Raw genomic sequence first — 17,461 nt, 5'->3', positions numbered from 1 at the left:
TTTTATCCAGTTTGACAACAGAGGGCAAAAGACTGCTTTATGACCTGAGGAAATAGTTTAATTCATTTGTATGTCTGCTCATTTTCTCCATGGATTTTCTGATTACTCAGAAGATTGTTTTTACTGTCACTATATCTTATTTAAAAGAAATGTCATGGTGCACACACAAAAAGACAGAAAAAATTACCATTTTAAAGGATTATTTATCAAAAAGACCAGTAAATCATGATTACATAGGAAGACAGTGAGACAGAGTATTAACTCAGGTAGTTAGTGTAGGAGCATGGGCTCCTATAAATCCTTTTTTTTTTTTTTTTTTTTTGTCTTTTGTCGTTTGTTGTTGTTGTTGTTGCTATTTCTTGGGCCGCTCCTGCGGCATATGGAGGTTCCCAGGCCAAGGGTTGAATCGGAGCTGTAGCACCGGCCTACGCCAGAGCCACAGCAACGCGGGATCCGAGCCGCGTCTGCAACCTACACCACAGCTCACGGGGCAACGCCGGATCGTTAACCCACTGAGCAAGGGCAGGGACCGAACCCGCAACCTCATGATTCCTAGTCGGATTCGTTAACCACTGCGCCACGACGGGAACTCTGCTCCTATAAATTCTTTTGATATGGATATTGATTAGCCTTTGTGGCTTAAGGGCTCCAGGGAGTAACACCTCCAGAGGCCTTGTTTTATTTTAGGAAATGAGAATTCCCCATAGTCTTTGTTTAATATAGGAAATGCATAATTCTAGCCCACTCCTCAACTGATAAAAAGTGAATGAGAGGAAAGGTGACTTAATCTAAGGAAAGAAAAGGACAAAGAAACCATAAAACTTTGGGGACATTTCCAACCCTAACAGCCCTATCAGACAAGGACTAATATAGGTAGTTGAACAAGGCCAATGGAAGAAAACCACATCATTCTTGTACCCCCCTATCTTTAAGCAATAAAAATTCCTAAAGTAAAATAGAGAAAGGGGGCTCTTCTCCGCTCCTCCCAGCTGTCCTAGAGCTATTTTCTTTTCTTTAAAGACTTGCTTTCTGCCTGTGTGTTCACAGAGTTCATTCTTTGACTGCCATGAACAAGAACCTGGATTCTAGTATCATCTTTATGGTATTAATAGCAAACAGCTATTTCCCAAGAAAATGTGTCTCTAGTACCTTACTGTCTTAATAACATCAAAATAGAAAAATACCTTTCAATTGTTTAGTCCTTCTCATTCTATCATGTTGATGGAACCAGCATAGTTGACTAGATATTTTGAGAGAAATTCTTGTGGTTTTCTTTTCTCCATGCTATACTTTAAACCTAACTAAGGACCTCCTGAAGGTTTTATACCAGTTCTTAAAAGAATTTCATTTTTTCCTGATATTGGCAAAGATCACTGGGCTTTTTTTAATCTCTTCTGAGCATATTTATCATTGAGTCTAATATTGGAATGTTTGTAAAACTGAGTCATTCTTAACTAAATTAACTGGGATTTACCAGAAAATGTTAAAAGTATGCATACATGTAATAATATCCCAACTAGGTTAAATCACATAACTAGGGTGGGAAATATGTAATGCAGAGAAAAACATTGTTTTAGAACCATGATGAGACCATTGTCAGTAAAGGATGAAATGTCAGCCCAGTCACTTTGTTCCAGGTAGGTAAATTATTCAGACATTTCCCAACCTGCCACAGCAAGTGTTTCTTTCCTTTTATTTGATACTGTATTTATTCTGCCTTCACATTTGGTTAGATATACAAAATTTTATCAACACTTTAGAAGTAATAACTAATAGTTTAAACTATTAAATTATTATTTTTAAATTTTAAGTACATGTTCAATGGCAGAAACACTGTTATGAGTTAGAACACAGCAATTAATAAATGGGAGGATGGGTGGGGGAAGGGAAGGGGAGCATATAAAAGTTCCATTCTGTGTGAATCTCATATTCTTATAGTAAAACAGTAAAGGAAAAATTTTAATTTGGTATGTATAGATTATTCACTCTTTATAAGATAGCAGATTTCTGTTACAGAAATTGGAGGAAGAATCCTACTCTGAATAATGTAATCAGAGAAGGCCTTTCTTAAAATGTGGTGATTAGGCTGAGATACAAAAGATAGGAAATGACTACTCTTAAAACACTGTTACAGACAGTAAAATGAAGTAAAATTAAATTAATTAAATAAAATTATTTCACTTTAGAGATGATATGATCTATATGAGTAAATTATAATAATTCAAAGGAATTTCTTTTAGTAATGTATTAACAGAAAAAGTTGTAAGAGTGTGCCCTCTTGTCTTGTTCCTGATTTTTAATATGAAAGATTTCAGCATTTCATTATGGAGATAAATGTGAGCTATAGAACCATTACCTATGACCTTTATTATATTCAGGTAATTCCTTCTGTACCCAATTTTTGGAGAGATTTTTATCATTAAAGAATGATGAATCTCTATGCCTCCAATGGACAACACAAAGAGGAAATTAAGAAAAACATTTCCATTTATAACAGCACCAAAAACAATAATTATCATGACATTGTAAATTAACTACAGTAATAAAAAATTTAAAAAAATAAAATAATTAAGAGTAAACTAAAGCAAGAGGCAATAGTCTTCTTCAGGGAAAACTACAACACATTGCTGAAAGACATTACAGAAAAATACCTAAATAAAAAGAACTTCATGTGCTGGAACACATTTTTTAATTTTATTTTTAAATTTTTTTAAATTATTTTTGTAGAGTCATAGCTGCAGTATATGGGAGTCCCCATGTTAGGGGTCAAATTGGAGCTGCAACTGCCATCCTACACCAGAGCCACAGCAGCACAATTCCCAAGCCGTATTTGCTACTTACACCACAACTTATGCCTGATCCTTAAACAACTGAGAGGGGCCAGGGAAACAACTGGCATTCTGATGCAGGTTTATAACAAACTGAGAAAATATGGAAACTACCTTGGATACTTAATATTATTAAGATGCCAACACTAGCTAAAATGATCTACATATTCAATCAAATCCTATCAAAATTCAAAAAAATGTGGGTTTTTTTTGCAGAAATAGAAACATCCATCTTAAAATTCTTATTAAATCTCAAGGGAACTCAAATGCACAAATCAATCTCAAAAAATAACAAATTTGGGGTTTCCAATTCCTGAAACGAAAATATACTATAAAACTGTAGGAAACTCAGCAGTATGGTTTTGGCCTAGAGGCAGACATATAGAAAAGAGTGATCAAGAGTGCAGAGTAGGAGGACCCTGAGCTCACTTCCTCCCATGGGGAAACCAAAATTACAACCACATACATGGCAAATACTGATAATAATGACCAAATATGGGCAAAAAAGTTCAACACAACTTATGACACTACTATTAAAAACTACAACACAAATATAAAGAAGGAACTACAACAAAACAGGGAGCAGCAGACAATAGAGCCAAGACTCATACTCCCAAGTGCTGGACACACAAACAGGAAGGTAATAACAATTACAAGGATTCTCTGCAAAATGGGAATGATCTGAGCCCCACTGGGAGATACCTAGCCAAGGAATCCCTCACCAGGAAGATGAGGATCCAGAATAATTTGCCTTTGAAGGAGACAGAAGATGGCTATGGGAAGTGGGCAGAAGCAGTCACTTGAAAAGGGCTTGGGTCAGACTCACATGCTAATATTGCAGAGCCTCCCAGAGAGGCAGAGAGCAATTTAGACTCACTCTGGACTTCTTGATGCAGGTAGCAGCCCTTTGGGGGAGTTATCCTAGGATGACACTGGTGCTGGCAAGCTCCATTTTGGAACACTCCTTCCAGCTTTGTAGTGATAGGACCCAGCCCTACCCACCAGCCTGTGTATACCATCCACAGGAAACCCTAGACAAGGCAGTCATTTGGGCAGGAACACAACCCCACCTAATAGCAGACTGGCTACTGGAGTAAGTACTCAAGCCCGAGCTTCACATGACCATCTATATCCACACTGAGTGGGCACAACATCCAGGATCTTTTGTCCCTTGCCTCACCTATGCACAGGCCACCATTACAGTCTAGGACCTGCTGGCCATGTCATCAGAGACCTACCTAGTGTGTGGATAAGAATGTGCAGTTCTCTAAACATACAAATTCTTTCACAAACAAAGCTTATGCAAAATACCAAATTGATGCAGTTTTTACCATATTAGCCTATTGAAATTTAATTTTGAACCATGAATATGAAAAAAATAGTAATAGATCTCATAATGAATAATAATGGAGTCCTAGGTTTATGAGATCTCAAGGTATATTTTAAATCAAATGTAATTATACCCTTTGTTAAATAGCACATGAATAAAGAGATACATGTAAGGTGACAAAGGCATAAAATGGCTCCAAACATATGCCATATATTAAAACATAAAGTTGGTATAGCAAAGCAATGGGGAAAAATAACCATGCATCTATAAAATATCATTCTAGAAAAATAGTTAACATGTAATCCATTCTTGACTTGATGCCTTGCATCAAAGTGAACTGTAGATGGATGATTTACAGTTTTTAAATATAAAATGTAAAGAAATGAAAAGACATTAAAATTAAATTTTGAGAACGTGGGTAATAATAAATTGATAATGTTGAGACAGGGAAATTCTAAGTGATATGCTAAAGCCATAAAATATTTATCAATTTAATTACATATAGGTAAAAATATTCTTCAGGGCCCAAAAATATTATGCACAGTAAAAAAATAAGAAAAAACAAATCACAAGATAGAAAAATAATTGCATGTATGAGGTAAATTAGATAATTTATTCATGATATAATTAAATAATAAAAATCAGGATGGAAAATTACCAGTGATCAAATATAATACATAAAATCATTAATAGCCAATTCATTAAAAAGGAACACAAATCACTTTAAACAGTTAAATATATGCCAAAATTCAACTGCATTTATTTATTTGTAATTAAAATATACAATTGAAATAATTTCTTTAATCAAAATTTCATATATTATGCAGGTTCATTATGCAGGTTCATTAAGCATGTGTTGTTCAGAATGTGGTCACAAAATTATTTTCTAGCCTGAAGGAAGTAGTCAGTTTGGTCATAGCCATGAATGGTATTTTAGCAATGCTATGAACATGGGCAATGACAATACTTATACCAATTGACTAAACAATTCCACTTCTAGGTACTCAAACTTAGAAAATTTCAAAAAGATTTACTTGCAGAATTTTTTTCTCATAGAAAATGACTGAGGACAACATGAAGATGACTGGATACACCAATTTTAATATGTCTTTGTAGAAGAGCTAAACAGATGATGAAACAGAAAACATTAGATCTATGTAGACCAGCATGTAAAGATTTTCAGGAGGCTGAAGAGTAAAATGCAAAAAATAGACAGGGTCATAAAGGCAAACACATATATGCAAGTGTACTTATTTTTGCAAAAATTATTACTTGAAGAATTTTAGCAACAGACTAGAGTGACTGACTCTGAAATAAGTGGGAGACTCTGGTAGGGGATAGGTAAGAGGTTTATTTTACAATATTGCATTTTGCATAAATTCAATTTTAACTGCCCTATTACCCATTATACTTTCAACACATTATTTAAAAAATTAAATGTAATGGCCACAATATAAAATCTAATGCAAATAGAACTGAACAAAAATTATTACGTGTATAATATTAAATATTTTAAAAATTATGATAGAGTGAAAGAAGCTAAAATAATAGAATATGCCTAAAATAAAACAGAATTAGAAAGTATTAAAAGGAAATAAGTAATTAAGCAAAAATGAGTGTGACTGTACAAAAATTTAATAAATTATATATTATTTATTGACTTCCTGTTTTAAATGAATTTCATTTTTCTAGATGCAGTGATAAACAAAACATTATAAACTTTAAAAATGGAAACCATTAGTAGCATAAACCCATAGCTATTTTTTTAGGTTATAATCATCTCAAATCCTGTAGTGAAAAGAAAAGTTTGCATCAAAGTTGTGAAAATTTTTACATTCTAAGAAGACCGACCCTGTTTCTAAATTATCCTGTTTTTATTTGTATAGTGCACTTATTTACCACTTAATATAATATGATTTTCTCCAGAGCTTCTTCATAGCATTAGTCAACTCAGAATTTCTTAGACTGTAAATTAATGGGTTCAGCATGGGGGATATGACTGTATAAAATATGCTCAATGATTTGTCAATGGGGAAGGTCTTAGCAGGTCTTGCATTTATGAAAATACAGGGAACAAAGAAGCAGACAACCACAGTGATGTGGGAACCACAGGTCTGGATGGCTTTCTGTCTCCCTGCCTGACTCAGGTTCTTTAGAGAGTGCAAGATGACTCCATAGGAGATGAGTAAGAGCAGAAACAAAATAATGCACATCAATCCTCCATTAGCCACCACTAAGATGCCAGTGACATAGGTATCAGTGCAGACAAGTTTCAATAAGGGGAACATGTCACAAATAAAGTGATCAATGACATTGGGGCCACAGAATGGGAGCCCATAAATAGTGCTCAGTTGAATAATTGAATGCAGAAAACCTCCAATACAGGACAGCACAAGTAGCACAACACATACTCTTTGCCTCATGATAACCAAATAATGCAAGGGCTTGCAGATGGCCACATAGCGGTCATAGGCCATCACCAACAGAAGGGAAATCTCTGATCCAGCAAAAAAGTGCTCAGTAAAGAGCTGGGTCATGCAAGATTCAAAGGATATGGTATTGTCCCTGAATAACAAGTCTAAAATCAATCTAGGGGTAATAGATGAAGAGTAAATTAGATCAATAAATGATAAGCTAGCAAGAAAAAAGTACATAGGTGAGTTCAGGGTCTTACTGACAGTTATAGTCACAACAATCAGCAGGTTGCCCACCACAGTCAAAATGTAAAAGAGCAAGAATATAAAAAAAAGGACTTTTTGCTCCTTTGGATTCTGCGTGAGGCCCAGGAGGATAAAGAAAGTCACATTGTTCCTTGGTTCCATCTAGTCTGTACGGAAGCTCACTTCACATATTAGAAGAAGTTTACCTACAAAACAGTGGAACGATTTTTTAATATGTTTTAAGTTTCATCTTTTACTTATTCATTCAATTATAAGAATATGCATGAAATATCTTCTAATGTCAATATGTCATAGACATTGTGATTACCAAGATGAATAAGCATAGTTCCCTGTTCTCAGTGACATGATACAAGACAAGGGATCAGACAATTCCAGGCCCATGTAATAAGTGTGGCTGTGAGAATATTCATGCAATACTAGATTCACAGTGTAGTAACATATCAATCAAAATGGAATCAAAGAAAATGTTCCAGAGGAAGCTTTTTTGTGGAGTTTTAAAGGAAAAGTGATAATCAAGAGAGATGAGAAGGTAATTCCATGAAAAGTTGCACCATGTATAAAGTCAAAAAGTGTAATAATGAAGACACATATGAGCAAATACCATATTCAGTGTGAGTGCATGAAACTATGAATAGAACATTACTGTTGTGGATTGTCTGAAACCACAATGAGACTTCTTTCCTAGGGTCTTGTATTGGATATACCTCCTTTTCCCAAACAATACATGCTGAAGCACTTTCACTTTCTACCTCAGCCCCTGTCTTTCCACTTATTTTCATTCTTACCGAGGCAACATCTCCAACTCAAATCTCTATAGTTGTATATCAATTTGGTATATATAAAAACAAAATTTAAATTTTCCACAATAAAAAGGGAGTTCCCCATCTCATTAAATAGTACCAGCTGCCATAAATTTTTTCAGACAAAAAGGAAAAAAAAATCACAAATTTTTCTTCACTCCTAATTGTTCTCACATTAGTTATTGATGTCTTTATGGCAACCTCTTGTCTTTTATTTATTTATTTATTTATTTATGTATTTGTTTATTTTATTACTGAATGAATTTATTACATTTATAGTTGTACAATCATCATCACAATCCAATTTTATACTTTCACTATATATCCCAAATTTGATCACCCCCCTGGTCCTACATTTCCATCCTGGCCCAAGGCAATAGCCTCCTGCCATGTCTCTCTACTTTTATTCTGGGCTCCAACAATGTGCCCTCCTGAAGCAGCCCAGATGATTTTCAGAATGTTTTACATTCTCTGATTTATCACTAGACTTCTCAAAATTCCTACAGCAGATTCCAACTATACACACATGATTTAATATATGACCTTGATATTTACACTAACAAGAAATTAAGGCCCCATTTCATAGTTGAAGAAAATTAATGCACAGAATATCTCAATTTTCCAAAGTCACACTTTTTTATGTGGTAAAAGTAGAATTAAATCTAAATTCTATTTATTTAAAGTAATTTAATTTCTTGCAAGGTTAAGTCACACAACTCTGTAGCATTATTCCCATTATCAATCTTACCTGTGGAAGCTTAATCGTAATCTGAAGTATGAGTTTTTAACCCACTCATAGGAGTGTGGAATTATTCTTTCATTCAGTTTGACAACATAAGGGAAAAGTCTGTACTATTACATGAGGAAATAGTTTATTTTATTTGCATATCTGCTCATTTTCTCCACTGATTTTTCTGATTACTCAGAAGATTGTTTTTACTTGCACCATATCTTCTTTAAAAGAAATTTCATGGTGCACACAAAAAGAGAGGCAAAAAATACTATGTTATAGGATAATTTAACAAAAAGACATGCAAGTCCTATGTTTATACGGAAAGACCGTAACCCATCATTTCCCAAGGAAATGTGTTTCTAGTACCTTATTGTCCTACTAACTTCAAAATAGAAAAATTCCTTTCAACAGTGCAATCTTTCTCATTCTACCTTGTTGGTAGGTCCAGCATAGTTGACTTGAGATATTGAAATAAATTCTTATGCTTTTATTTTCCTCATGATATATGTTAAACCTAACAAAGGACATCCTGAAAGTTTTATATCAGTTCTGAAAAGGATATCATCTTTTTTTCCTGACATTGGCAAAGATCACTGAACATTTTATTCCTTGAAACCATATTTATCATTGAGTCTTAAATTTGGAATATGTCCAAGATGCATGATTAATTAAATTCACTGGGACTTTCTAGAAAAATTCAAATGTACACATGTTAAAACACTACTCAGATATATCACATAATTAGGATGAGAAAGAGGTAACATGGAGAAAAAAAAAATTGCTTTAGAACCATGATGAGATCATTGTCAGTCAAGAATAAACTATCAGCTCAGTCATTTGGTTCCAGTTATATTAAATAACCAGAGATTCCAAACTTGCCACAACGAGTGTTTTTCCTTTTATTTGATACTAAGTTTATTCTACCTTCAGGTTTGTTTAGATATACAAAAATTTTATCACCAATTTAGATGTAATAACTAATTTTCTATCTATTAATTATGATTTTTTAAAACTTAAGGTACATATTCAATGGCAGAAACTGTGTTTTGAGTGAGATAACAACAATAAATAAAATGGAGGTTGGTGTGGAATCATGTAAAAGTTCCTTCCTGAGTGGATCTCATATTCTTATAACAAAGTAAAACAGTAAGTCAAAATATTAATAAGGTAAGTATAGAATTATTCACTGTTTATAATATAACAAATAGAGTAATGTTACAGATATTAGAGGGAGAATCCTACTATGGATAATGTTTTTTTTTTTAAGGCCTTTTTAAAATACGATTAGGCTGAGATCCAAAGGATAGGAAATGGGGAGTTCCTGTCATAGTTCAGAAGTAAGTAACCTGACTAGCATCCATGAAGGTGGGGGTTTGATCCCTAGCCTTACTCACTGGGTTAAGGCCTTGGCATTGCCATGATCTGGGGTGTCACAGAAGCAGCTCAGGATCCTGAGTTACTGTGGCTGTGCTGTAGGCCAGAAGCTGTAGCTCAGATCCAACACTGATCCTGGGAACTTTCATATGCCAAGGGTGCACCCTAAAAAGACACACACACACACACACACACACACACACACACACACACACACACACACAAAACCACTTGAAGCACTCTTACAGAGAGTAAAATAGAGTAAAACTTATTTAAATAAAATCATCTCACTTTAGAGATAAGTATATTTATACTAGTAAATTAGTAAAATATACCTATAGTAGTAAATCCTAAAATTTTAGGAGTTCCCACCATGGCTCAATGGAAAATTAATCTGACAATTACCAATGAGAATGCAGGTTCGATCCTTGGCCTTGTTCAGTGGGTTAAGTGAGCTATGGTGTGAGTCTCATATGTGGCTTGGATCTGGTGTTGCTGTGGCTGTGGTGTAGACCAGCAGCTACAGATCTGATTCAACCCCTAGCCTGGGAACTTCCACATGCAAATAAAGACAAAAAAATAAAATCAGAGAAATTCTTTTAGTAATGTGTTTACAAAAAAGTAGTGAGAATTCCTGATTTTTAGCATGAAAGATTTCAGCACTTCTATATTGAATCCAATCTGAGCTGTGAAACTATCATATAAGGTCTTTATAATGTTCAGGTGCATTCCTTCTATATTCTCTTTTGGACATTATTTTATGATTAAAGAATAAAAAAAAATTCTATAACATAAATAAAAAATTCAAAGAGGAAATTAAGAAAAAATCCATTTATAATAGCATCAAATAAAATAGAGAATTCCTGTGGTGGCTCAGTGGTAACAAATCCAACTAGTACCTATGAGGATGTGGGTTCAATAAATCCCTGGCCTTGCTCAGTAGGTTAAGGATCCAGCCTTGATGTGGGCTGTGCTCCAGATCATAGATATGGCTTGTATCACGTGTTGCTGTGGCTGTGGCATAAGTTGGCAGCTACAGTTTTGATTAGACCCATGGCCTTGGACCTTCCATATGCCATTGTTTGGGCCCTAAAAGACAAAAAATAATAATTAATTTAAAAGAATGAATTATCACACCATTGTAAATCAACTATACTTTAATTACAATTTTTAAGGAATAAAATATTTGAGGATAAATATAGGCAAGAGGCAAAATCCTCTACAATCGAACCTAAAAGATATCACTGATAGATGTTACAGAAACATACATAAAAAGACATTCATGAGCTGATATAATTAATACTATTAAGATGTCAACACTAGCTAAGATGATCTATGTATTCAACCAATCCCTATTAAAATCACAAAATGCTTTTTGTGCAGAAATAGAAATATCCATCCTAAAATTCATATGCAATCTCAAGGGAACTCAAATAGCCAAGTGGTCTTTAAAAAGAACAAATTCCAGGGTTTCTTGTTCCTGATTCTAAAACATACTTCATAACTATGGGAATAATCTCAACAGTATGGTTTAGATATAAAGGCAGACATATAAGAAGCAGTGGTCAACATGGCAGAGTAGGAAGACCCTAGCTCACTTCCTCACATAGGAACACCAAAATACAGGGCAGCTACTGAGGAGTATGACCTGAAGACTAGTAAAAATTTTCCCCACAACAAAAGTATAAAGAAGGAAATAGGTAGGAGGAGACAGAGTATAGAAAAATGCCAAACTCCCAAGTGGGTGACCCACCAAAAAAAAAAAAAAAGGATAAGTACAATTGCAGAGATTCTCTACAAAATGGGAGGGGTCTGAGCCCCACATTGAGATCCCTAGCCAAGGAATCCTTGCACCAGGAACATGAGGACTCAGAAAATTTTGCATTGAAGGCCAGTGGGGTGACTTCTGGAAGAGCCAGAAGATGGCTATGGGAAGAGGGCTGAAGCAGTCATTTGAAAAGGGCTTGTGTCAGACTCACATGCTAATATTACAGAGCCTCCCAGAGAAGCAGAGAACAATTTAGACTCACTCTGGGGGTGTAGATGCATGCAGAAGCCCTCTGTGGAACTATATTAGGATGACACTGGTGCTGGCAAGCATCATTTTGGAACCCCCCTTCAACTTTTGTAATGATAAGACCCAGCCCTGCCCACCAGCCAGTGTGCACCCTCCCTAGGAAACCCTAGTCCAGGCAGCTATCTTGGCACCATATCTGGGATCCCTTGGTCCCTGGCCCCACCTATGTATGGGCAGACCAAGACAATACTCTGGACCTACTGGCCTTGCTAGTAGAGATTTACGCAGTTTTTGGATAAGAATTTGCATTTCTCTAAACATACAAATTCTTTCTCAGTAAAATATTCAAATACTCACTGGATCCATCCATGTCACTGCAAATTGCATTATTTTGTTCTTTTTATGACTGAGTTCTATTCCATTGTGTATATATATGACATGTTCTTAATCCATTCCTCTGTTGATGGACATTTAGATTGTTTCCATGTCTTGGATATTGTGAGTAGTGATGCAATGTATATCACAGGGAACAATATCTATCCACTTGTAATAGAACATGATGAAAGATAATGTGAGGAGAATAATATATGTGTATATATGTATGATGGGGTCACTTTGCTTATAGTAGAAGTTGACACAACATTGTAAATCAACTACAATGGAAAGAATTAAAATCTAAAAAAATAAAAACACAAAATACTCACTACTTGCAGTTTTTATCAATACTAGCTTATTGAAATTTAATTTTAAAACATCCATATGCAAGAATAGCAATAGTCCTGATAAGGAATAGCAATAGTCCTGATAAGTAATGAAATTGCCCTAGGCTTATGAGATATCAAAGTTTATTTTAAATCAAATGAAATGCTATCTTGTGTTAAATGTCACATGAGTAAAGAGATCCATGGAAGATGATACAGGCCTGAAATGGCTCCAAACATATGCCATACATTAGAACACAAAGTTGGGGTATCAAAGCCATGAGGAAAAATAATCATGCAATTATAAAATGGCAATCTAGAAAAATAATGAAAGTGTAATCCATACTTTCTCCTTGATCAAAATGAAGTGTACTTGTTTTAAAGTTTTTAAATATAAAATATAAAGAAACAAAAAACATTAAAGTTAAATGTTGAAAACATGTGGAAGAATATTTTGGTAACATTGAAATGGGGAAACTCTAAGCAAGATGTCAAAGCCATAAAATATTTATTGATTTAAATATTTAATTATATTTAAATATTATATAACTATATATATATTATATAATTATATTTAAATATTATATAATTACATAACTGTAAAAATAATTCTTCGTGGCCAAAAATATTAAGCACATTATAAAAAATAAGGAAAACAAATCACAAGCTAGAAAACTAACAATTATACATACAAGGTCAATGAGATAATTCATTTATTAAAGAATTAAATCATAAAAATCTGTATAGAAAAAGATCAATGATTAAATGTATAAATAAATTTTTAATAGATAATTCATGAAAAAGGAATACATATCATTTTAAACATGTAGGTAGATGGCAAAATTCAACTATATTTTTTATTTGTAGTTAAAATAACATATGAAATATTTTTTTAATTAAAACTTCATAAATCATAAAATTTCATCAATCATGTGTTGTTCAGAATGTGGTCAAAAACTGTTTGGAAGGTTTAGACGTAGGGGAGTAGTAAGTTTGGCCAGGCTCATGAGTGGCAATTTGGCAATGCTATGAACATGGACAATTTCAATATGTACACCAATTGACTCAACAATTCCACTTCTAGCAACTCACACTGAGAAATTTTCAAGATTTCCTTGCAGAATTATTTCTCATAGAAATAGACTGAGGACGACATGAAGAAGATTTAATACATCAATTTTAATATATTTTTGTTGAAAAGTTAAGCAATATGAGAAAACAGAACGAGTTAGGTCTATATAGCCTGGCACATAAAGATGTTCAGGAGGCTGAGAAGTAAAATGCAAAAAATGAAGTCATAAAGGCAAATATCTCCATGAAAGTATACTTATTATTGAAAAGGTTATTACTTAAAAAAATTTTGGAAGCAAACTAGAGTGACTGCCTCCAGAAGAAATGGGAGAGCCTGGTAGGAGATGGGTAGGATATTTATTCTACAATAGTGCAGTTTGCATAAATTCAATTATACTTTCAACATTTTATTTTAAAAACTAAATATTATAGTCAAAATACCATATCTAATGCAAGTAAAAGTGGACAAAATATATAATCTACATAGTATTAAATATATTAACTGTTACAATAAAATGAATGAAGATAAAACATAAGAACATGCCTAAAATAAAATAAATTTAGAGGCGTTCCCATCGGCTCAGCAATAACAAAATTGACTAGGTATCCATTAGGACTGGTGTTCAACCCCTGGCCTTGCTCAGTGTGTTAAGAATCCAGTGTTGCCTGAGCTGCCATGTAGGTCACAGATATTCCTCAGATCTCACATTGCTGTGGCTGCGGAATAGCCCAGCAGCTACAGCTCCAATTCGAACCATAGCCTGGGAGTTTCAATATACCATGGGTCTGGCCCTAAAAAGACAAATAAAAAATAACAAACATGAGTTCCCATCATGGCTCAGTGGTTATTGAATCTGACTAGGAACCATGAGGTTGCAGGTTCAATCCCTGGCCTTGCTCAGTGGGTTAATGATCTGGCATGTCCATGGGGTGTCATGTAGGTTGCAGATGTGGCTCAGATCCTGTATTGCTGTGGCTCTGGCATAGGCTGGTGGCTACAGCTCTGACTGGACCCCTAGCCTGGGAAACTCTATATGCCTTGGGAGTGGCCCTAGAAAAGGCTAAAATACAAAAAAAAAAAAAAAAAAAAATCAGAAATAGAAAGTATTAAAAGGAAATCAGAATTGAGTAAAAATTAGTGATTAGTGTAACTCTATAAAAATTTCATCAACTAATAAATTACATGTTATCTATTGACTCCCTAATTTAAATGCATATCATTAAAAAAGGTGTAGTGAGGAGTTCCTGGTGAGGTACAAAGAGATCCACACATCTTGGGAGCACTGGACATAGGTTCAGTCCCTGGCCTAACACATTGTATTATGGATCCAGCTTTCTGTCATGTGTATCTTAGGTGGCAACAGTGTTTGTATCTGATCCCTGGCTCCAGAACTCCATATGTCACAGAGCAGCAAGAACAAAACAAAAAGGTGCAGTGATAAACCAGACATTATAAATTGTACATTATAACAGGGAAATTACTATTAGTAGCACAAACCTATAATTCTTTTTAAATTGTAATTATCACAAATATTTTAAAGAAAAGGAAGTCTTACCTCATATTTGTAAAGACTTCTACAGTCCAAGATTTACTGAATATCTAATTTACTATCTTCATAATGGATAATGTACTTACTTACTACCTGATAGGATATGTTTTTCTACAGAGCTTCTTCATAGTATGGAAAGCAACCTAATGTCTTTTTCTATCAAAGGAAATCTTGGTAACTCCATTTTGTTCCAGTTTCAGCTGAAACGCCTTCCCGTGACCCCCCTCCTCTTTCCCTCTTCTCCCATCAACAATTTGTCTTGAATTAGCCAACAAAAAAATGTGGACCCTGACCTGACAAATGGGAAGGGGACAGGTACATCACCTGCATTAGGGATAAATAGAGAGGGTCTTTTCTTCATTGTGTGCACTGAGTACCTGTGCTGTTCTGCAGAAGTAAAGAGACTTGTCAAGATCTTGTGTTCATGTGTCTCATTTTCCAACACTGACAATCCAAGCCATGTCCCCCCCCCCAAATTTGGGGGCTCATCTGGAATTTGGGGGCTCATCCAGGATTTGGGGTCTACTGAAGTGCAGATTCTGGAGGAGGGGAGATGCATCCCATGGCCTGATATAGTGGCCCTAAATTGAGAAGTCCATGCCTGTGAACTTCAAACCTGTGGAGGATTCTTTACAATACAGGACAACCAGGCAATTTCTGTTAATGGATCAAGGTAGGGAATATTGAGAGTGTGATCATGTATCTCCTTGATGGTAGGGCATGGAGGTCAGTAAGTCTCAAAGGTTCTTGGGTGTGACTGGCAGTTTCAGGTGAGACCAGTGATTTTGGGTGTAATCATAAAATCAGAGCATGACCATCAGAAGGTCTCAGGTGAGACCAGCGATTTTGGGTGAAATCAGAGGATCAGAACACGATCATGGGAAATGGGAAGTAAGAGACCAAATTCCTCCAGGCAGTTCTCTGGAATTGATATTAAAATATTGGGGCAACAATTCATGGACGAAGGACAAAAAGAAGGGAAGAATTATTAAATATTGTTGTTCTATCTTGACACAGACACCTAACCTCCCTCCGTCCATCTTCTGGCCAAAATTTGGATGGAATGAGGATTGGATCTGTCAGCTGCTCATTCAGCTTGTCCAGGACAAGTCACTGGGGTCTCAGGAGGGAACTTAATATGCTCTCCATTGGTGGCAGGGACCAGTGGTCTTATTTTCCCTCAGAGCATGGGACCAAAAGGGAAATGAGGAGGAAACCCAAGAATATTCTGGGACCTCCTCCCCTCCATAGGACCCCCTTCACTCAGCCACCACCTTAAAATCCCCAAAATGGTGCCAGACCCCTCCAGCCACAACTGCTACAGCTGTCACTTCCAGGGGAGCATGGGAGGTGGAGGGATGGAGAGCCCACCACCCAGGTGCAAGGACACTGCCCCTGCTTGCAGAGTTAATACAGGATTGGTGGGAGCATGGGAGGTGGAGGGGTGCAGAGCCCCACACTGATGCCAGTGCACTGCCTCTGCTGGCAGAGTTAGAATGGGAGGGTTAGGCCAGAGGCTTAAGTGCACTGCCCTGGCCCATGGGATCAAATCCCACTGCCTCAACAAAACCAAAGGACATATATGGCAGGGCCTTATTACAGATTTAGGCGAGAGTTAAAATAATGTCAGGAGTTCCCATTGTGGTGCAGTGCAAATGAATCTGACTAGAAACCACGAGGTTGCAGGTTTGATCTCTGGCCTCACTCAGTGGGTTAAGAATCCTGGTTTTCCATGGACTGTGCTTTATGTCACAGACACGGCTCAGATCTGGCATTGCTGTGGCTGTGGTGGAGGCCAGTGGCTACAGTTCTGATTAGAACCCTAGCGTGGGAACCTCCATATGCCATGGATGCAGCCCTCAAAAGACAAAATAATAAGGAAATAAATAAATAAATAAATAAATAAATAAATAAATAAAGGATTGGAAAGATAAACCATCAGAGGACTTACTAAGAGAGATATAGAAGTTATATGTGAGAAGGAATGAGGAAAGGAATTCTATTTCATCAAGGGAAAAGAAGAGTAAGTCTGTCTTCTAGTTTGTTTTAAATGGAAAATAGGAGGTAAACTAATGGATACAGAAAGTGCTGGAAGATATGGAAAGTAGACATTGAGAGAAGGTTTATACATTATCAGGACTAAGTTCAAAATAAGTTTAATTGAGCAAATTAATTTTAAAATAAGCTGGTACAAACCTTGAACTTGGCTTTTCTTTGTTGAGAAAACAAATTTTCCTTGGAATGCTGCTTTAGTAAGAGATTATATAATTTTTTTTGTCTTTTTGCCTTTTCTAGGGCTGCTCTTGTGGCACATGGAGGTTCCCAGGCTAGGGGTCGAATCGGAGCTGTAGCCAATGGCCTACACCACAGCCACAG

General features: G+C 35.6%; 1 protein-coding gene across 1 annotated transcript; it reads right to left on the bottom strand.

Annotated features, from left to right (window-relative positions):
- Positions 1–6,053: 6,053 nt before the first annotated feature.
- Positions 6,054–6,980, bottom strand: LOC110258434 (olfactory receptor 4A47-like). The gene has a single exon (XM_021081693.1). It carries the CDS (start codon positions 6,978–6,980, stop codon positions 6,054–6,056), a length of 927 nt encoding a protein of 308 aa, XP_020937352.1.
- Between the last annotated feature and the right edge of the window lie 10,481 nt (positions 6,981–17,461).

This window comes from Sus scrofa, unplaced genomic scaffold (assembly GCF_000003025.6).
Source record: "Sus scrofa isolate TJ Tabasco breed Duroc unplaced genomic scaffold, Sscrofa11.1 Contig2026, whole genome shotgun sequence".
Taxonomy (NCBI): Eukaryota; Metazoa; Chordata; class Mammalia; order Artiodactyla; family Suidae; genus Sus; species Sus scrofa.
This window is presented reverse-complemented; position numbering and strand designations above follow the sequence as displayed.

Coding starts and splice junctions, on each gene's coding strand:
- LOC110258434 (XM_021081693.1), bottom strand. CDS start 6,980: ATGGAACCAAGGAACAATGTGACTTTCTTTATCCTCCTGGGCCTCACG.